This window comes from Vulpes lagopus, chromosome 4, assembly GCF_018345385.1.
Source record: "Vulpes lagopus strain Blue_001 chromosome 4, ASM1834538v1, whole genome shotgun sequence".
Taxonomy (NCBI): domain Eukaryota; kingdom Metazoa; phylum Chordata; class Mammalia; order Carnivora; family Canidae; genus Vulpes; species Vulpes lagopus.
Genome location: NC_054827.1, coordinates 98,695,935 through 98,717,957, shown reverse-complemented (window position 1 = coordinate 98,717,957; position 22,023 = coordinate 98,695,935). Strand labels below are relative to the sequence as shown.

At 39.7% G+C, this 22,023-nt stretch overlaps 3 protein-coding genes and 1 long non-coding RNA gene across 9 annotated transcripts in view; 3 read left to right on the top strand and 1 right to left on the bottom strand.

Annotated features, from left to right (window-relative positions):
- Positions 1-22,023, top strand: part of FAM189A1 (family with sequence similarity 189 member A1) — a 449,858-nt gene that overhangs the window by 300,549 nt on the left and 127,286 nt on the right. Inside the window, exon 1 of one of the 6 annotated variants that reach the window (XM_041752475.1) lies at positions 11,733-13,742. The exons of the other annotated variants lie outside the window; for them this stretch is intronic. Within the exon in view, the coding sequence (XP_041608409.1) occupies positions 13,704-13,742 (39 nt within the window). The 5' untranslated portion in view covers positions 11,733-13,703. Of the gene's footprint in view, positions 1-11,732; positions 13,743-22,023 lie in introns of those variants that run through there. 6 annotated transcript variants of the gene reach the window in all.
- Positions 573-3,857, bottom strand: LOC121489445. The gene is made up of 2 exons (XR_005987342.1): positions 3,686-3,857; positions 573-721 (listed from the first exon to the last, which is right to left on the bottom strand). It is a non-coding gene; the product is annotated as an uncharacterized LOC121489445 (long non-coding RNA).
- Positions 4,065-5,390, top strand: LOC121489444 (non-structural maintenance of chromosomes element 3 homolog). Its single transcript, XM_041752479.1, has one exon. It carries the CDS (start codon positions 4,119-4,121, stop codon positions 4,977-4,979), a length of 861 nt encoding a protein of 286 aa, XP_041608413.1. The 5' UTR covers positions 4,065-4,118; the 3' UTR covers positions 4,980-5,390.
- On the top strand, positions 9,975-11,605 carry NSMCE3 (NSE3 homolog, SMC5-SMC6 complex component). The gene has a single exon (XM_041752478.1). It carries the CDS (start codon positions 10,099-10,101, stop codon positions 10,957-10,959), a length of 861 nt encoding a protein of 286 aa, XP_041608412.1. The 5' UTR covers positions 9,975-10,098; the 3' UTR covers positions 10,960-11,605.

Here is a 22,023-nt window from a genome sequence, read left to right as displayed (position 1 = left end):
CAGTGAAGCTGCTCATATACTGTGGCTGCATCCTTTTATCATTGTTTTCTACCCAGAAAGCCCTTACCTGCTTTTTGCACTAGGTTGCTGACAGAAAATTTAAAACCTTTCTCTGGTTTTGCAAAAAATACCAATGAATGAAGAGGAGAATCCAGTAGATAATCAAGATGATTAGAGCTTATTGGCAGTCATTTGCTACCAAGGAGATGAAATAAAGCAATTAATTACTCAGAGACATCTAAAGAGCAAGTGGTAACTGGGAAGCATTTTTGTTCAATACATTTGAAATCTTAGCTAGCTTAATTTTTGCCTCAAGAATTTTTCTTTTTTTCCCTTTTCAGTCTAGTAATAAAAGTGTTTAGGTCATTAACATAAGCTGAAAAAAAATTTTTTAAACTACCTGTCTTTGTTACTTCACTGGCTGAACAAAATCACAAATGTCATATTCAAGTCACACTAAATTTACTGAAAATTTGAATGTGTGTAACTGCTATGGCATGGTGTCAATGTAAAGATAAATCATTGAGAATATATTTCTCATTTATCTCTTAAACAAGACAATCAACATTGAGTTTCATTTTTAAAAGAAAATAACTTTAATAGCACTTTGTTTCTTTCCAGACCTTTCTCTCATTTTTGTGTGTAGAAGTGTTGCACTGCAGTAAACATCTTTCTACATACAGCTTCGTAGAGTCCTGAGATATTTTCCTTAACATAAATCCTGTGGAAAGAAGCAAACTGTTATCAACTACCCTGTTCCAACCTTGTGCTAGGTACTTGGCAAACGTATCTCATTAGTTCCTTGATGCCTGGGCTATTATAGTAAGCCCCCCCTTACCTGTGGTTTTGCTTTTCACTCTTTCAGTTACTCTTGATTAGCTGTGGTCTGCAAGCAGATGATACTCCTTCTAACATATTCTCAGAAGGTCAATAATAGCCTAATGGCTACATCAGTGTCTGTGTCATTCACCCCACTTCATCCCATCACATAGGCATTTCATCATCTCACATCATAAGAAGGGTGACATTTTGACACATATTTACATAACTTTAATTAGATATACTGTTATAATTGTGCTATTTTATTACTGGTTTTTTTATTTTAATCCCTTACTGTGCTGATAAATTTTATCCTAAGTACATATGTATGCATAGTACATATAGGATTCATTGCTGTCTGCAGTTTTAAGCACACACTGAGGGTCTTGGAAGGTATTCCCTCTGGATAAGGAGAGTACTATCTCATCTTGTTAATTTGGAAACAGAAAGGAACATCAGTAGCTCCCCCAAAGTCACACAGGTTTCTAATTGTAGGTCCATCTGACCTTTGCTTTATCAAGGACCTCATATTATGTTGTCTGCTTCAACATATAGTTAAAAGCAGTGCCTGAAGGTACACTGTCTTATTTTTATTTATTCATGAGAGACACAGAGAGGCAGAAACATAGGCTGAGGGAGAAGCAGGCTCCCTGCAGGGGAGTCTGATTGGGGACCCAATCCCAGGACCCCGGGAGCATGACCTGAGCTGAAGGCAGATGCTCAACCACTGAGCCACCCAAGCATCCCTGGAGGCAGGCACAGTCTTAATTCAAAACCAGATCCACCACCAGATCCACCTATTTGCTATAAGACCCCAAAACAGTTAATATTTCCCTCTGTGCCTCAGTTTCTTCCTTTGTGAAAAGAGAAACATAGTAAACACACAGGCCTCATAGGGCTGTTGTGGTAATTAAATGAAGTAATACATGTAGACCACTTAGAACAGAGTCTGACCCACAGTTACCTTTGTAATAATCATGAGCTGCTGTTTACATGTATTATTATTAGTGTTGTTACTACCATCATCATAACAGTTTTTCCCTAAACATCCATGGCTTTCCATGTCAATCTGAAATGGAGGGTGGCTGGGTAACTTCTCCATGTGATGCTTAAACTTCATTCTAATACTATTAGATGTCTGTATTTTATCACCTGCATTCTTCTGGGCACAGTGTAGAGAGGTCGTTTTAACTGTTGTCTTTTCTGACCTATTTTTTGTATGACAATCTGCTGAGTAAAAATGCTGCTGAAGGATACTGCACATTTACACTGAAAATGCAGCCTAATTGTTAACAATGGTTTTCATCTCATTTTCCATTTCTCTATTATCTGTTGATTTTTTTTTTTTTAAACTCAGGGTACAAATTACAAATGATCCTTTTGGAGAATTCTGCAGAATTCTTGATTGCAGGAGATTTAACAGAAGTCCATATTTGTAAGGAAAATGAAGATGAATTTTCTCATTGTATAAAAAAAATGAATGCTTTGATATATTTGTTTTTCTTAGTAGGCTTCTGTCATTAAGATTGATGCTTGAGGATATATTGTTAGATCTTGTGTAGAACAGAAAGTTATTACTCATAGTTTGCCAGATTTGCATACTCGCATCACAACACAGAATATCATTTTACATTTAGATTCACAGTCCCACTGCCATTATCAGATTGCATTTTCATATTGAATTACAAACAAAAATTTTATGTTACTAACACTTAATGAAATTTTAATAAGGCTGTGTTTTGGTGCTATTATTCAAATAATGTGTTTTGAATTGCTTTCCTTTGAATATATTTGCATTAAAGAGGAACTCAATATGATTTGGTTCTTTGAAGTGTTCCCACTTTCTGGGCAGCTTTAAAAAGACAAAGTAGGAAATTGTTTCTTCTCTGCAAGTCTGTAAATAGAAAAGGAACACATTTGCTAAGATCTGTAGAAGTGATGGCAGCAGGCTGCAGATGGTCTGAGTTAATGAAATGACTCCTGTTGGCTATTAGAGCTGCACAATTAAAAATATATAGACAAAGTGCAGACATCACAGATTATAAGGAATGATACCCCTGGGTTCTCCTTCCTTTCTCACGGAGCCTTCAGGCTAAGATATTAAAAATTAAGAAATTTAAGAGATTCACATTATTCCAATTCTTGATCAGTGATGCCCCAAATTAAAATGGGAATCTCTTGAGACGTTTCTGTTTGTAGCATTCTTCTTGGCCGTTTCTGTGCAAATGGTGATCCTGGGCTCAAGGCAGTTTACAGGAGCAAGTGCTTTCCAAAAGACGTAAGCCAAGACTTCACTGGCACATGCTTTGTGTGGTTTTGTCCTGGTTGTCCCACAGGAGGCAGCTGAATGCACAGACCATAAATACTGAAAAAGGGACACCTGGGTAGCTCAGTGGTTGAGCATCTGCCTTCAGCTCAGGTCCCGCATCGGGGTCCGCGCACGGAGCCTGCTCCTCCCTCTGCCTGCGTCTCTCACGAATAAATAAATAAAATCCTTAAAATAATAATAATAATACTGAAAGGGTGAAAACGTGCTTAGAAATCCTGCTTTGCAAGGCAAGCCGGCTTTTACCAAACATTCGTGTTTCATAAACTCTTTTAAGGGCCGGACAGAAAGTAACTGGTGGTAAACGTTCTGGAGGGTCTGGACCGCAGCCGAGGGAAAGGCGTGGCCAGGGCGAGCCAAGTGAGCGGTCAGCTGGGTCTTTTATCCTTTCTGCGTAGTTTCGTGTGGAAGGAAATGCTTTTCCTTCACTTCCACGCTCTCCTCCTCCTCCTCCCCTCGCCTTACTTTTCCCCCCACACTCAGACTTTTAAGTAAGCTCCCCCTAAAAATTTTTCAGATTTTCAGACTCTTCGTACTCACTTTCTGCAGTACTTGCCCGAGCCCGTGTGGTCCTGAGCTTGGCTGCGCACACTCGCCTACGAGCCTTGGTTCCTAGTCTCTATCTGCGGGGTCTGGTGAGGACGACCCCGGACACCAGGCCCACAGACACCGCCGGGACGCCGCTGCCTTCCGCCAACGCGCCGGCCGCGCAGACGCCCCTGACGCAGCGCGCAGCCATCGTGACGCGGCGCGCAGTCTCCTCTGACGCAAGCGCGGTCTCCGCGACGCCGCTCGCGCCGCTCTGGCCCCGCCCAAGGCCGCCGGGACGCGCTGCGCGCCAACCCACAATTCCCGCCGCGTCTGGCTTCCCGGCTGCCCCGCTGCCCCGCTGCCCGCTGCCCCGCTGCCCCGCTGCCCCGCTGCCCCGCTGCCGCGGCTTGTGCTGCCCGTTACGGCTCCCGCCGCCGGGGACATGTTGCAGAAGCCGAGGAGCCGGGGCCGCCCTAGCTCCCAGGCGGACAGGGACAAGGACTGGGGCCGCGGCGCCGCCGAGGAGGCCCCGAGCACCTCCCGCGGGGCGGGCGGCTCCCAGGAGGCCCGGGGCGCGGCGTCGCAGAGCGCCCGCCGGGCCGAGGCCTCCCCCGAGGTCGGGCCCCGGTCCCAGCAGCAGCTGGAGCTGAAGGTGGCCGAGCTGGTGCAGTTCTTGCTGATTAAGGACCAGAAGAAGATCCCGATCAAGCGCACCGACATTCTGAAGCACGTCATTGGGGACTACAAGGACGTCTTCCCCGACCTGCTGAGACTGGCTGCCGAGCGCCTCGAGTACGTCTTCGGGTACAAGCTGGTGGAGCTGGAACCCAAGAGCAATACTTACATCCTCATCAACACCCTGGAGCCGGTGGAGGAGGATGCCGAGGTGAGAGGCGACCAGGGCACGCCCACCACCGGCCTCCTCATGATTGTTTTGGGTCTCATCTTTATGAAGGGCAACACCATCAAGGAAACGGAGGTCTGGGACTTCCTGCGTCGCCTAGGGGTGTACCCCACAAAGAAGCACTTGGTTTTCGGGGACCCAAAGAAACTTATTACGGAAGAGTTTGTGCGGCAGCGTTACCTGGAGTACCGGCGGATACCCCACACCGATCCTGTAGACTATGAGTTCCAGTGGGGGCCCCGAACCAACCTGGAAACCAGCAAGATGAAAGTCCTTAAGTTTGTGGCCAAAGTCCATAATCAGGACCCCAAGGACTGGCCAGCACAGTACTGTGAGGCTTTGGCAGATGAGGAGGCCAGAGCCAGACCTGAGACAGGTGGCCCAGCCCCCTCCTCTTGAAGTTCCAGGCTTTCAGAGGGACCCCTGGAGAAGGTCCAAGGCTCTGGGCGAAGGGATAGGGGGTGGGAGGGAGCCTGTTTCTGTAACGCTTAAATGTGTGTGGCTTTAGGACGTGTTTGCAAAACTTCTGTTCTCTTTTAATATTGTAAGTTATTTGGACCCACTTTTAAAAACAATCAGGAGAGGATTTTTGTTTTGATTTGTTTGACCTGTATGTTTTGGCATAAAGATTTTGCTAGCTTTATGCAACTGATTGGAAGACTTTGTCCTATGATCTGGGACAGGTATTTAAAAAAAGGAACACATCAGTAAATTGCTTTGGCGCCAAGAAAATAAAAGCGAGGTGGCTATTATTTGGTCTCCTAACTAACCCAGTTTGTAAGTTAAAATAAAAGTCTGTATAAATTAAAATAGAAATGTAATTGTCTACATCCTTTTTCACCTGAAGAAATATTTATATATTTCCCGTATATAAGTATTATGCATGATGTAAGCAAATGTACATATTGTATTTTCTCTGAATAGCACTTTTTTGGTACTCGTAATTATCACTCAGTTCTGTGGCTGACCATTTAGTTCTATTTAGTTTTTTGTCCTTCCCCTTTTTTGCTGCTATAATTGTAATAAATGCTGTATATCTCTGAAGCAGTTAAATATTGTGCGTTTTTCCGTCATGGTTCATGAGATATTAATTTCGTGACTCAGAACTAACATCTTAAAAATTTTTTTCCTTGCTACGTATTATTAAGCCAAATAGTGTTTTGTAGAGATTGGTCCTTTATTTGTGTGTGCATATTGGATAACGATGTAAAATAGAAAATACATTTCTCACTGGGTTCAAAAAAGTTGACAGAACTGTTTGTGATTAACATTGCCTAATTGGGAATCAGACTACCTGGGTTCAGCTCCTGGCTTCACATAACAGGCTATATGACTTTTAGGCAGGTTACTTTACTTGTATACACGGTGTTTCCTCACCTGTAAAATATGTTGATGATGCTCATGCTATGTGTGATAATGTAGTAATTAGATATTGGAAGTATATGTAAAGTTCTTGGTGCAGTGCCTGGTGTGGACGAACTTTAGTTGTTAATTTGTTCCTTAATTTTTTAAATTTGTTTTTTAATCTTGGTCTGGAGCAGTTAAATGTGTTTTTTCCAGGTTTTCTCATTATCTTCTAAGTCACGGAGTAGGAGTTACTAGTTCAAAATTATGTCAGTATTCTAGCCTATTGTGTGGTGCCATGGAAAAACATAACTCATGGTATATAGTCAGTATAGCCCACATAAAGTAGAGCCGGACAGCGAGACATAAGATCTCCCCTGGGCTTGAGAGCTAACTATAGTGAAAGGGTGTGGGTTGTGAGGTTGTCTGACAAGTGGGATTTGAATTAGGGCTCATGCTATGTCAGAATGGTGATTTGGGGTAGATTTTAAATTCTCTCTGTCTCAATTTATCTGTAAAATGGAAAAAACAGTAGCTATATCATAGTTTGTTACATGGATTAAAGGAGTCCAAAGGAAAGAGCTCCTAGTTTCTTCCCATTGGTTTCCTTCGATAGCCTCTGGCAAAATGCTGTTTATATTCAGGGACTCAACAAATAATTATTCAGCAGGTAAATAAGTGTAATTGTTTGCGAAGGTTCTACAAATTAACCCTCAAATGAGCTTGAAATAAATACTTTAGCTTAAAAAAAATTGGATTTGATAAACCCTGGACTAAATGCCATCTAGAAGAGTCTATGGTGCAGTGGAATGGAAGAATGTGATAGATTAGTGAGTTTTATTTCATTCTTTTGAAATGGAATTTGCATTTATTTCATCAATGGAATGTAATTGGTCCTTGAAGGTATTTCTTCTTGGCTTAAATTTTATTTCATTGTATAAATTACTTCGTCATTGAGCATCCTGCTTACTGGTCCCTTACCTCACAGACTGCTTTTCCTTCTGGAGTGTTTTAACACTGGTATCTTCATCTGTATGGTGAAAACTATCATTACTCAGAACCCACTGTCAGTTATGTCTGAGGCACATCTCTTCTCTCATGCTTTTCCATAGAGATGTTAATAACTTACCTATAATGAATTACCATTTTGTTTTAGATTTTATTCTTTATTTTTTTTTAATTTTTATTTATTTCTTTTAAGCAATCTCTACACCCAACTTGGGCCAGCACTCACCATGCTGAGATCAAGAGTCACATGTTCCTCCTACCGAGCCAGCCAGGCGCCCTCGGATTTTAAAATGTAAAACATTACAGGCCAGATGAAGCCCTTAAGTCTTTTTACCCTTCTCAGAGGTGTTAAAGTTTGTGGATGTCATTCCATTGTTGGGTTTAACACTTTTACTATATATATAGGTGAACAATGTATAGTAGTATTTTGTGAGCTTTTATGTTATGACTTCTATAGGGGGCATTATACTGTACTGTTTTGCAACTTGCTCTTTTAACTCCCCTTGTTTTGCACATTTACCCACAAAGATCTGATGTATTCATTGTAGTTGTTCTTTACTGTAGAAAAAAGTAACAGTTTATCCGTTTCCTGATGATTGGAGAGGTTCTTTCCAGTTTTTAGCTATTTGCCCACAGTGTATAGTGCTTCCTTAAACACATGCTTGAGTTTCTCTAGCCAGAAATAACTAAGAGCAATCCAGGGGCCTGCCAAATTGCTCTTGAGCTTGTATTAAGTTACAATCCGCCAACATTTTAGAGTTCCTTTTTACTGACCGACCCTCTCACCCCTTATGGAAACTTCGGTTCTTCCAAATCACCACACTTCTACTGTGGGTATGCAGTGTTAATTTATTGTAATATTAACTTGCTTGTCTTGTTTACTAATGTCGTTAAGTATTTTTTCTTTTCTTCTGTTGTGTGGGGGGTTTTTTTTGGCCTTATTTTGTGTTCTGCTTTTTCTATTTTTTATTTGTAAGATTTCCTTATATGTTCTGCATATTAATCCATTATCTATTACATCTAGTGCAAATAGCTTGTCACATTTCACTATTTGTTCGTGTTTTTTTTTTTTTTTTGGTCCTACAGATGATTTAATTTTAATGTGTCAAAATCATTGCTGTTTTATTTTTAAAGGCTATGTTTTTTGTGTAGTGCTTTTAAAAAATCTCCATAATTCTAGTAAGTGTTAAAAATTTTGACTTTCACATTTAATGCTTTTAATCTATTTTTGTATATGATATGAGGTATGGGTGTAATTTTCATGTTTGTCCTATATGGATTGCTTAGCACCAACTTTTCATAGTTTATCCATACTGATTTATAATATGTTCTCTAATATATCCAATATTAATAAATTTTGGCTAGGACTAAACTGATTTATTTGCTATCCCTTTGCCAATATCATGCTATTATAATTCTATAGCATCATAATGTAAGGGTTTTTCTCTTTCCAATTCTTATACCTTTTATTTTAGTCTTGTCTTTTTTGCATTGGCTGGAACTGCAATACATTACTGAAAAGAAGTAGGATTTTTAAAAAACTTTTTAAAGGTTTATTTATTCATAAACATAGGGAGGTAGAAACATAAGCAGAGGGAGAAGTAGGGTCCCCGTAGGGAGCCCGATGCAGGACTCTATCCAAGGACCCGGGATCACACCCTGAGCTGAAGGCTGACACTCAACCACTGAGCCACCCAGGTGTCCCATAAAATGAAATGGTAACAGGTTTCAAGGATGTTCCTGATTCCTTGTTCCTGATTTTTAAAGAGAATCATTTTTAAAGTTCTGCACCAACTATGTTTGCTTTTAGTTTTTTTCCCCATAAATATGTTTACTTGTATTTTTAAATTTCCCCCCATTCCTAGCTTGCTTAGTAGTATTGACAAATTATGAATAGCTTTTTAAATTTGTATCCTGCTCTTTATTAATCTAATGTGATTCAATTTTTATTTTTACTCTGTAAGTTCAGTATACTTTTTGGTATAGTTTAGGGTAGTAACACTGATAGGTTTTTCTGATATCTAACAATCCTGGGACAAATTCTTGTGAATGATACATTTTAAAACAATTTTTTTATTTGCTAAAAATTTATAAATTTTATGTCTTTAGTCATAAGGGGAATTAGCCTATAATTTTCCTATATTGTGGGGATCCCTGGGTGGCTCAGCGGTTTGGCACCTGCCTTTGGCCCAGGATGCCATCCTGGAGTCCCGGGATCGAGTCCCACGTCGGGCTCCCGGCATGGAGCCTGCTTCTCCCTCCTCCTGTGTCCTTGCCTCTCTCTCTCTCTCTATGTCTGTCATAAATAAATAAATAAATAAATCTTAAAAAAAATTTTTTTCCTATATTGCATTGCATTACTGGCTTTGAGATTGCACTTATTTATTTTATTTTCTATTTTATTTTTTATTTAAAACCTAAAAAAGGTTGTAAGGAATTACAGTGCAAGGAATTTTATCCCTCCAAGCTATTTGAGTGCATTAGTTTTTTTTTTTGAGTGCATTAGTTATGTTTCATAGTCTCCTTCAATCTGGCAAACAGTAATCCGTGATTTTATAACCTTGATGCCTGGACGCAGGTGATATTTTGCAGAACCCTGCAGTTGGGTTTGTCTGCTATTTCATATCAATTCAGTAGTTTCGTATCGGAAGTGAGTTCTTTTCCTATCATGCACAAGATCTCATTCCTCCCCTGTTATTGAGAATATGTAAATATTTTGCACCAAAATTTTTAATTTTCAGACTCTTCGTACTCATTTCTGAGTTTGCCGAAACTTTTATTCTGACTTGGCTGCGCACACTCGCCTACGAGCCTTGGTTCCTAGTCTCTATCTGCGGGGTCTGGTGAGGACGACCCCGGACACCAGGCCCACAGACACCGCCGGGACGCCGCTGCCTTCCGCCAACGCGCCGGCCGCGCAGACGCCCCTGACGCAGCGCGCAGCCATCGTGACGCGGCGCGCAGTCTCCTCTGACGCAAGCGCGGTCTCCGCGACGCCGCTCGCGCCGCTCTGGCCCCGCCCAAGGCCGCCGGGACGCGCTGCGCGCCAACCCACAATTCCCGCCGCGTCTGGCTTCCCGGCTGCCCCGCTGCCCCGCTGCCCCGCTGCCCCGCTGCCCCGCTGCCGCGGCTTGTGCTGCCCGTTACGGCTCCCGCCGCCGGGGACATGTTGCAGAAGCCGAGGAGCCGGGGCCGCCCTAGCTCCCAGGCGGACAGGGACAAGGACTGGGGCCGCGGCGCCGCCGAGGAGGCCCCGAGCACCTCCCGCGGGGCGGGCGGCTCCCAGGAGGCCCGGGGCGCGGCGTCGCAGAGCGCCCGCCGGGCCGAGGCCTCCCCCGAGGTCGGGCCCCGGTCCCAGCAGCAGCTGGAGCTGAAGGTGGCCGAGCTGGTGCAGTTCTTGCTGATTAAGGACCAGAAGAAGATCCCGATCAAGCGCACCGACATTCTGAAGCACGTCATTGGGGACTACAAGGACGTCTTCCCCGACCTGCTGAGACTGGCTGCCGAGCGCCTCGAGTACGTCTTCGGGTACAAGCTGGTGGAGCTGGAACCCAAGAGCAATACTTACATCCTCATCAACACCCTGGAGCCGGTGGAGGAGGATGCCGAGGTGAGAGGCGACCAGGGCACGCCCACCACCGGCCTCCTCATGATTGTTTTGGGTCTCATCTTTATGAAGGGCAACACCATCAAGGAAACGGAGGTCTGGGACTTCCTGCGTCGCCTAGGGGTGTACCCCACAAAGAAGCACTTGGTTTTCGGGGACCCAAAGAAACTTATTACGGAAGAGTTTGTGCGGCAGCGTTACCTGGAGTACCGGCGGATACCCCACACCGATCCTGTAGACTATGAGTTCCAGTGGGGGCCCCGAACCAACCTGGAAACCAGCAAGATGAAAGTCCTTAAGTTTGTGGCCAAAGTCCATAATCAGGACCCCAAGGACTGGCCAGCACAGTACTGTGAGGCTTTGGCAGATGAGGAGGCCAGAGCCAGACCTGAGACAGGTGGCCCAGCCCCCTCCTCTTGAAGTTCCAGGCTTTCAGAGGGACCCCTGGAGAAGGTCCAAGGCTCTGGGCGAAGGGATAGGGGGTGGGAGGGAGCCTGTTTCTGTAACGCTTAAATGTGTGTGGCTTTAGGACGTGTTTGCAAAACTTCTGTTCTCTTTTAATATTGTAAGTTATTTGGACCCACTTTTAAAAACAATCAGGAGAGGATTTTTGTTTTGATTTGTTTGACCTGTATGTTTTGGCATAAAGATTTTGCTAGCTTTATGCAACTGATTGGAAGACTTTGTCCTATGATCTGGGACAGGTATTTAAAAAAAGGAACACATCAGTAAATTGCTTTGGCGCCAAGAAAATAAAAGCGAGGTGGCTATTATTTGGTCTCCTAACTAACCCAGTTTGTAAGTTAAAATAAAAGTCTGTATAAATTAAAATAGAAATGTAATTGTCTACATCCTTTTTCACCTGAAGAAATATTTATATATTTCCCGTATATAAGTATTATGCATGATGTAAGCAAATGTACATATTGTATTTTCTCTGAATAGCACTTTTTTGGTACTCGTAATTATCACTCAGTTCTGTGGCTGACCATTTAGTTCTATTTAGTTTTTTGTCCTTTCCCCTTTTTTGCTGCTATAATTGTAATAAATGCTGTATATCTCTGAAGCAGTTAAATATTGTGCGTTTTTCCGTCATGGTTCATGAGATATTAATTTCGTGACTCAGAACTAACATCTTAAAAATTTTTTTCCTTGCTACGTATTATTAAGCCAAATAGTGTTTTGTAGAGATTGGTCCTTTTTTTGTGTGTGCATATTGGATAACGATGTAAAATAGAAAATACATTTCTCACTGGGTTCAAAAAAGTTGACAGAACTGTTTGTGATTAACATTGCCTAATTGGGAATCAGACTACCTGGGTTCAGCTCCTGGCTTCACATAACTAGCTATATGACTTTTAGGCAGGTTACTTTACTTGTATACACGTGTTTCCTCACCTGTAAAATATGTTGATGATGCTCATGCTATGTGTGATAATGTAGTAATTAGATATTGGAAGTATATGTAAAGTTCTTGGTGCAGTGCCTGGTGTGGACGAACTTTAGTTGTTAATTTGTTCCTTAATTTTTTAAATTTGTTTTTTAATCTTGGTCTGGAGCAGTTAAATGTGTTTTTTCCAGGTTTTCTCATTATCTTCTAAGTCACGGAGTAGGAGTTACTAGTTCAAAATTATGTCAGTATTCTAGCCTATTGTGTGGTGCCATGGAAAAACATAACTCATGGTATATAGTCAGTATAGCCCACATAAAGTAGAGCCGGACAGCGAGACATAAGATCTCCCCTGGGCTTGAGAGCTAACTATAGTGAAAGGGTGTGGGTTTTGAGGTTGTCTGACAAGTGGGATTTGAATTAGGGCTCATGCTATGTCAGAATGGTGATTTGGGGTAGATTTTAAATTCTCTCTGTCTCAATTTATCTGTAAAATGGAAAAAACAGTAGCTATATCATAGTTTGTTACATGGATTAAAGGAGTCCAAAGGAAAGAGCTCCTAGTTTCTTCCCATTGGTTTCCTTCGATAGCCTCTGGCAAAATGCTGTTTATATTCAGGGACTCAACAAATAATTATTCAGCAGGTAAATAAGTGTAATTGTTTGCGAAGGTTCTACAAATTAACCCTCAAATGAGCTTGAAATAAATACTTTAGCTTAAAAAAAATTGGATTTGATAAACCCTGGACTAAATGCCATCTAGAAGAGTCTATGGTGCAGTGGAATGGAAGAATGTGATAGATTAGTGAGTTTTATTTCATTCTTTTGAAATGGAATTTGCATTTATTTCATCAATGGAATGTAATTGGTCCTTGAAGGTATTTCTTCTTGGCTTAAATTTTATTTCATTGTATAAATTACTTCGTCATTGAGCATCCTGCTTACTGGTCCCTTACCTCACAGACTGCTTTTCCTTCTGGAGTGTTTTAACACTGGTATCTTCATCTGTATGGTGAAAACTATCATTACTCAGAACCCACTGTCAGTTATGTCTGAGGCACATCTCTTCTCTCATGCTTTTCCATAGAGATGTTAATAACTTACCTATAATGAATTACCATTTTGTTTCAGATTTTATTCTTTATTTTTTTTTAATTTTTATTTATTTCTTTTAAGCAATCTCTACACCCAACTTGGGCCAGCACTCACCATGCTGAGATCAAGAGTCACATGTTCCTCCTACCGAGCCAGCCAGGCGCCCTCGGATTTTAAAATGTAAAACATTACAGGCCAGATGAAGCCCTTAAGTCTTTTTACCCTTCTCAGAGGTGTTAAAGTTTGTGGATGTCATTCCATTGTTGGGTTTAACACTTTTACTATATATATAGGTGAACAATGTATAGTAGTATTTTGTGAGCTTTTATGTTATGACTTCTATAGGGGGCATTATACTGTACTGTTTTGCAACTTGCTCTTTTAACTCCCCTTGTTTTGCACATTTACCCACAAAGATCTGATGTATTCATTGTAGTTGTTCTTTACTGTAGAAAAAAGTAACAGTTTATCCGTTTCCTGATGATTGGAGAGGTTCTTTCCAGTTTTTAGCTATTTGCCCACAGTGTATAGTGCTTCCTTAAACACATGCTTGAGTTTCTCTAGCCAGAAATAACTAAGAGCAATCCAGGGGCCTGCCAAATTGCTCTTGAGCTTGTATTAAGTTACAATCCGCCAACATTTTAGAGTTCCTTTTTACCTACCGACCCTCTCACCCCTTATGGAAACTTCGGTTCTTCCAAATCACCACACTTCTACTGTGGGTATGCAGTGTTAATTTATTGTAATATTAACTTGCTTGTCTTGTTTACTAATGTCGTTAAGTATTTTTTCTTTTCTTCTGTTGTGTGGGGGGTTTTTTTTGGCCTTATTTTGTGTTCTGCTTTTTCTATTTTTTTATTTGTAAGATTTCCTTATATGTTCTGCATATTAATCCATTATCTATTATATCTAGTGCAAATAGCTTGTCACATTTCACTATTTGTTCGTGTTTTTTTTTTTTTTTTGGTCCTATAGATGATTTAATTTTAATGTGTCAAAATCATTGCTGTTTTATTTTTAAAGGCTATGTTTTTTGTGTAGTGCTTTTAAAAAATCTCCATAATTCTAATAAGTGTTAAAAATTTTGACTTTCACATTTAATGCTTTTAATCTATTTTTGTATATGATATGAGGTATGGGTGTAATTTTCATGTTTGTCCTATATGGATTGCTTAGCACCAACTTTTCATAGTTTATCCATACTGATTTATAATATGTTCTCTAATATATCCAATATTAATAAATTTTGGCTAGGACTAAACTGATTTATTTGCTATCCCTTTGCCAATATCATGCTATTATAATTCTATAGCATCATAATGTAAGGGTTTTTTCTCTTTTCCAATTCTTATACCTTTTATTTTAGTCTTGTCTTTTTTGCATTGGCTGGAACTGCAATACATTACTGAAAAGAAGTAGGATTTTTAAAAAACTTTTTAAAGGTTTATTTATTCATAAACATAGGGAGGTAGAAACATAAGCAGAGGGAGAAGTAGGGTCCCCGTAGGGAGCCCGATGCAGGACTCTATCCAAGGACCCGGGATCACACCCTGAGCTGAAGGCTGACACTCAACCACTGAGCCACCCAGGTGTCCCATAAAATGAAATGGTAACAGGTTTCAAGGATGTTCCTGATTCCTTGTTCCTGATTTTTAAAGAGAATCATTTTTAAAGTTCTGCACCAACTATGTTTGCTTTTAGTTTTTTTCCCCATAAATATGTTTACTTGTATTTTTAAATTTCCCCCCATTCCTAGCTTGCTTAGTAGTATTGACAAATTATGAATAGCTTTTTAAATTTGTATCCTGCTCTTTATTAATCTAATGTGATTCAATTTTTATTTTTACTCTGTAAGTTCAGTATACTTTTTGGTATAGTTTAGGGTAGTAACACTGATAGGTTTTTCTGATATCTAACAATCCTGGGACAAATTCTTGTGAATGATACATTTTAAAACAATTTTTTTATTTGCTAAAAATTTATAAATTTTATGTCTTTAGTCATAAGGGGAATTAGCCTATAATTTTCCTATATTGTGGGGATCCCTGGGTGGCTCAGCGGTTTGGCACCTGCCTTTGGCCCAGGATGCGATCCTGGAGTCCCGGGATCGAGTCCCATGTCGGGCTCCCGGCATGGAGCCTGCTTCTCCCTCCTCCTGTGTCCCTGCCTCTCTCTCTCTCTCTCTATGTCTGTCATAAATAAATAAATAAATAAATCTTAAAAAAATTTTTTTTCCTATATTGCATTGCATTACTGGCTTTGAGATTGCACTTATTTATTTTATTTTCTTATTTATTTTTTATTTAATACCTAAAAAAGTTGTAAGGAATTACAGTGCAAGGAATTTTATCCCTCCAAGCTATTTGAGTGCATTAGTTTTTTTTTTTTTTTGAGTGCATTAGTTATGATGTTTCTTTAGTCTCCTTCAATCTGCAAACAGTTCCTTAGTCCTTGATTTTTATAACCTTGATGCCTGAGGACTGCAGGTGTTATTTTGTAGAACCTCTGCAGTTGGGGTTTGTCTGCTATTTCATGATCAGATTCAAGTTACGCATCTCTATCAGGAAGTGATGCTTCTTTTTGGATCCTATCAGTGGCACAAGATTTCAATTTCTCCTGTTATTGAGAATTTGTAAATATTTTGCACCAAATTTTTAATTTATTCATTGTCTGTTTTTATCTCTGTAGACTGATGGGTTATAAACTTTTATTTTGATACTCAAATCATCTCTAATTTGGCCAGTGGAAACCTTTTAAAGCTGACTTGTATGTCTTCAGCATACAAGTTGTGAGCACTTCCTTACTTTTTGGATCTATTATCTACTGAAAACTCTGAGATTATATTGATAACGTCATTTCCATTCTAATACCAGTGTTCTTCTGGTTTTCCCCCCTCTCTCTATTTGTACCTATCTTCTCTCCGATAATGAGTAACTCATCCCATTATCCTTATACTGTGTATTTGATTAATCCCCCTATATGTAACCAGTCTCCTGTTGTGACTGCCCCACCCTCCCACGTGGGGAGCCCTTTACTCCCGAGTGCTGAGCTGACATCCCACAGGAGCTGCCCTCTTGGGCTTACACCCACCTCAATGCTTGGGCTCCAGCTCCTTCCTGGGCTCCTTGCCTTTCATTCCCCTCCCACGTGTATCTTGCTCTGTTCTACTTCATGGCTTTAGCACTGAATTGCCCAGGAAATAAAAAACATTGTTCCATTCTCATAAATGGTTGGGCTGCTTTTCTTTTGCCATATTAGAGAAGGATTGCATGTTTTTGAAGGTTTTGAAGAAACCCATCTGTAAGAGGCTCTAGGTCTGGAGTTTTTGGTAGGTAGATTTTGAACTACTGATTTTATTTCATTAATGGGATGTTCAGGTTTTCTCTTCAAATTACTTTTTGTCACTTTATTTTCTAGAAAATGTTTTCATCTATTTTCTGATATATTAACAAAGTTTTCTTAGTATTTTCCTTTGATTTAAAAATAGTTCTTTAGCATCTTCATTTATATTCGCTTTTGCAGTCTCAACATTATTTTTGCTTTCACTCTTTTTTTTTGGTTATACTCCAAGCGCCAGTTTTGGCCAGGAGTTTTGGTTATTCAGGGCTCCTTGAGATTTCATGCAAACTCTAGTGTTTTAAATATAATACGAATTCTTGGTTTATATCGGCATATAGCTTTACTTTGAGCATGTAAATAAAACCTTGTCATCCTATTGCATAACTGTATAGAGAATTGTCACTGTTGGAAAGATCCTATTATGAGTACATGATGAGAAAAATAGGATTTTTCATTATTTCCTTCCCGTTTATTTAACAGAACAAGTACTAAGTTGGCCATTTCAGAGCTCTGTTGTAGTTAGCCCAGCCTTGGGATACTCCAGAGTTTCTGAATATCAAATCCTGTTCTCTGGTTATAAATTGTCTAGCCCTAAGGGCAGATGAGGGAATACAGTGAGCTTCCATACACATTTGTAAATCTGTTTTTATTTGTTTTGTTTTATATGGGAAGAAGAGATTTGAGAAAGTTTAAATGTTAGGCCATATGAAGAAAGAACATACAAGCCATATAGAATTAGTGTAATGACAGCTTGAAGACTGCAAAACATGCTGATTTCTAAAGATGAACTGGAAGGTAAACTTAAAGGAAAGAGCTGACCTTTTATGATAACAGAGCAACACAATCACTGTGTTTACTGGTGAGTCTTTTCATGGTAGTTATCTCGTTTTGTACCTTTTGTGAGCTTTCCTTTTTTTCTCACTGGGAAATAGCAGGCCTACACAAGTACCCTCTAAAACTTAAAAGTGCCTTTTCCTTATTTGGCAATTTAGATTTTCATTTTAGGCACTTTTTTTTAAGGTTTTATTTATTTATTCATGAGAGACACAGAGTGAGAGGCAGAGACATAGGCAGAGGGAGAAGCAGGCTCCCAGGAGGGATCCTGATGCGGGGACTCAAGGGGACTCAATCCCAGGACCCTGGGATCATGCCCTGAGCCGGAGGCAGATGCTCAACCCCTGAGCCTACCTAGGTGCCCCTAAGCACTTTTTTTTTTTTTTAAGGAAAGAATGAGTCATTGTTTCTTGCCCTTATATGAGAGATATTATAGTTAAATGTTATCAGTTGTGTTTTGGCATTTGTGAAGGCAGCAAACATGGATTCGGAGGATCCAATTCCTATGAGAAATTACTGAGTTTATGACAACTCTAGCCATCATTTGTTGGATTTTTTTCCCCTTGTGTTGCCCTGCATTTACATCTAGCCCATTGTATGCTCAGACCCCTTTTCCTATCTCATTTACTAATATCCCAGTGTATTTTGTTTCAAAAGATATGTTTTAAAGGACTAATTAGCTTTTATGGTTTAAAATTTTTTTCATTGTTAGACTAATAATCTGCCTAAATATTTAGATCCATGGTTAATAACTTAATTTTTTTTTGTCTTGGTCTCAGATGTTCAAAATAGTTTTTCCCTATTCTACGGCCAAAAAGTTAATGGACTCCAAATGGAATTTATTCTGCTACAGATTATCAGTAGCTCTGTAGTTACCAAAATATGTGTTCATTGCTTGCTTGGGATTGAACAGAAAGTTTTGAAAATCTAAGTAGAAGAGTTTACTATGGACTAAAACCATATCTTGATGTCCATGTCCACAAATTAATTTGGTTTTGTAGTAACACTTGAAATTGAGTCTAGGAGAGCCATTGCAGCAGTACTGATCTCTGACGATGTAAAGACAAAGGACCTTTCCCAGGTCAAAGTCATTCCCTAAAATATACCAGACTGTGGGCAGTCAAATTAGAGTCTGGGTGATTTTATTGGACCTTGACCAGAGAGGGGAGTCTGCATCTATCTCTTTTGGCATCCACACCACTTTTTACAGCATCTGGCTCCTGATAGAGGCTCAAAATATGCTGAAGGAGTTAATGAATGGTCCATTAATCCCTTTTTGCATAGTCATATAAGAGCTGACATTTAGTCATCTTGCCCTCTGCTTGGCATATATGCAATAAGTGTTTGATGAACTGTCAAGCTGATCTTCAGTGACATTGTTTCCTCCCTGCCTTGCTTCTTGCAGATACTCATTTCCATTTTGATCATTGTGCAGCTGCTGCCCATGGATTTCTCCCTATAACCTTGTATTCATTCAGTAAACATTTCTCAACACCTGCTGTGAACTAGTTGCTGAGAATGCAGCAGTGGGCAAGATACACATGATCTCTGCTTCTATAGTAGAGAATCCAGCCTCATCTACAGGGGTCGATGAAGGCTTCTCAGAAGAGGTCAATATCAGATGATGGCTTAGAGAAGAGTAAGAATCAGGCAAAGCAGCATGCAGTTTTGGGAAAAGAAAATAACGTGAACAGAAACTTGAAGATTTTCAGGAATTAAGAGATACTATGGCTAGATGGTAGAGGGTGTGGCAGGAAAAGCTGGGGACAGGCTGAGGAAATAGGAAAAGGCCAGGTCAGCCATTTACAAGGTTTATTGGGTCTTGGAAATCCAAGCCAAGGAGTTTTATTAAGGCAGAGAGATACTACTGAAGGATTTTGAGCACAGGAGTGACATTCATTCATTCATTCACTCATTCAACAAATATAGATCAAATGCTTGGCTATGGTCTTGAGGTCATCAGTGAATAAAACAGAGGACTCTACTCTTGATAATCCATTCATATTTTAATAAGATAATTCTGGTTCCAGAGTCCAGGGATTCAAGACCAGAGGCAAGAAGAACAAAGAAAAGCCACCATGGAGAAGATGATGATCATTGAAATTATAGCACCACTGGAGATGGCAAGATTTCTTATGTAGGACTTGCTGATTTATTGGGTGCAGTCAGAATAAGGAAGGATGAGTGAAAGACATCTCACACCTATAATGTGGGAAATTAAGGAGACTGGTGATGCTGATAGTTGGGCAACATTTCAGGAGGATTTTCCTGATTTTGATTTTCTGTGCTAAGTGATTATGAGGAAGCTCTGGGATATCCAGGTGGAAATGTTGAGCAGACAGTTGTTCATATAATGGTAGGATAGGGCTGGGAGAAAGACAAAAATAAGAGTCATCAACATAAATGGAGCCATACTTCATGTTCTTAGATTGGATAACACAGAGGGAATTTACAGTATAAGAGCAGTATATGGATGTTGTGGTTATTAGGGATGTTCACAAATCATCCAGTTCTTTCTTTTGAGCATATGGTAGGACTGTACTTCCCCATCCTTTGGATGTAGAGCGTGGTCATGTGGCTTCTTTGGCCAATGAAATGTGAACAGCTATTGCATGTAACATCTCCAGGCAGGAACTTTAAGTTCCATGGCTGAAATGATTGTAGGAGCATTGCTAAAGTAAAGCCTTCACTGGCTTGAGTGCCTAAGTGAACCTGGGGCAAAAACCACTTGACCTGTTTTGCTATATAACAAAAATTAAAAAGTACACTTCCATTGTGTTAGGCCACTGAGATTTTAGAGTTATTTTTAACCTATCCTATCCTGATTGGTCCAGAAATTGATCCAGAAATCTTACCCTGATTCAGAGGAGGTTGGAAAGATGACCATACATGTTGTATAATGGAATCTATTTGGTGAAAGCGACTTTTGTGATAACTTGAAGAAGCAGATTATACACCTAATGAACCTGTAATTCTAAAGTTAGAAAACAGCAGTAGTAGCATGAATGTTGGTGCCTGTGGCTGCATCTAGCAAAATTTTTAGGAAAGAGATGAAATTGGAAGACACTTGGCTGGTATATGTTCAGGGATTAATGGAATACAGAGAATCCAGAAGTGTATGGATATGCAAGTGCTTCTGAATCACCAACCAATAAAAAATAAAACTGAGTTACAAAAGCAAATTAAACCACATTCTTGGGGCAAAAATCAAATCTATGGTATAGTTGTCACTCCCATTGTCAATACACATGAATGTATTAAAGCAGTTTAGGTTTAACTAGGAGTTGGATGTCTCATATTTTTTTAAAGGACAAGATGAGAGAAAGAGTTTAAATGTAGTCTGTCCATCAAATACATGAAGACCAAAAGTACACAATCAAGTAGAGAGAGAAAGAGGAACATGATAGGATATATATAGCAAATCTAAGATGTATACCTAGAAAACAAGTATAGGTGTGGCTATTGGCACATGGCACCAAAAAAAAAAAAGTCAAATTGTTTTTAAAGATCTGACCTGTTAAAAAAGCCCTGGCGTGAGCATGCAAAGTCTGTGACTATCTGAGGTTTAAAACAACCTTAGGTCTCCACCTTTTGTGAATCAATGCCTATAGTATATGTGCCCTAGAAGGATAACAGAAAAGGTAGAACAGCAGAATAGAGTCAAGGTGTATGGTCTCAAAATAAATGTCATGACCTTGTTTACATAAAAAAATTAAAATCTTATTTTTTCACTATGACCAAGTGGGATTTATTCCCGAAATGCAAGGTGATTAAATACATGAAAATCAGTGTAATGTACCACACTGACAGAATTATTTTTTAAAAAAAGATTGATCATCTTAGTTGATGTAGAAAAAGGATTTGAAAAAATTCAACACCCTTTTGTGGTAAAAGCACTCAACAAGCAAGAAACAGAAGACTTCCTTCACATAGTAAAGGCACTATATAAAAAAACCCACAGGTGACCTAACCCTTAATGATGAGACACTGAAAGCTTTTCCTCTAAGACAAGGATGCCCACATTCACCACTACTGTTGAACGTAGTATTGAAAATCCAGTTAGGCAAGAAAATGAAATAAAATATATCCACACTGGGAAGGAAGAAGTAAAATCATCTCTGCTACAGATGACATGATTTTACAGGTAGATCTCTAAAGGTTCCATTAAAAAAAACTCTTGGAATTAATAAATGAATTCAGCACAGTTGCAAGATATAAAATCAAAGTACAACAATCAGTTGCATTTTTATAGACTAGCAATGAACAATCTGAAAAAGGAGTTAGGAAATAATTTCATTTGCAATAACATGGTAAGAATTCAATACTTAACCAAATAGGTGCAAGACACTGAAAATGATCAAATATTGCTGAAAGAAATTAAAGAATGCATAAATGCATGGAAAGACATCCCATGCTCATGGATTAGAAGACTTAATATTTTAATAGGCTGAAAGGTGCCAAAGGTGATCTGCAGATCCATGCAATCCCTATCAACATCCCAACATTTGTCTTCAGAAAGAGAAAAACCAATCCGAATATTCATATGAGATTTTAAGCAACCCCCCAATAACCAAAGCATCCTCAAAAAAGAACGAAGTTGGAGGACTCACACTTCTGATTTCAAAACTTTTTGTAAAACAATACTCAAAACTGCATGTTACTGGTGTTAATGACAGACATATATGCCAATGGAATAGAATAGAGAGCCATGAAATAAACCCTCACAAATACGGTCAAATGATTTTTGGCAAGGGTGCCAAGATCGTTCAATGGGAAAAAGACAATCTTTTCAACAAATGGTGTTGGAAAACTGTATTTCTACATGC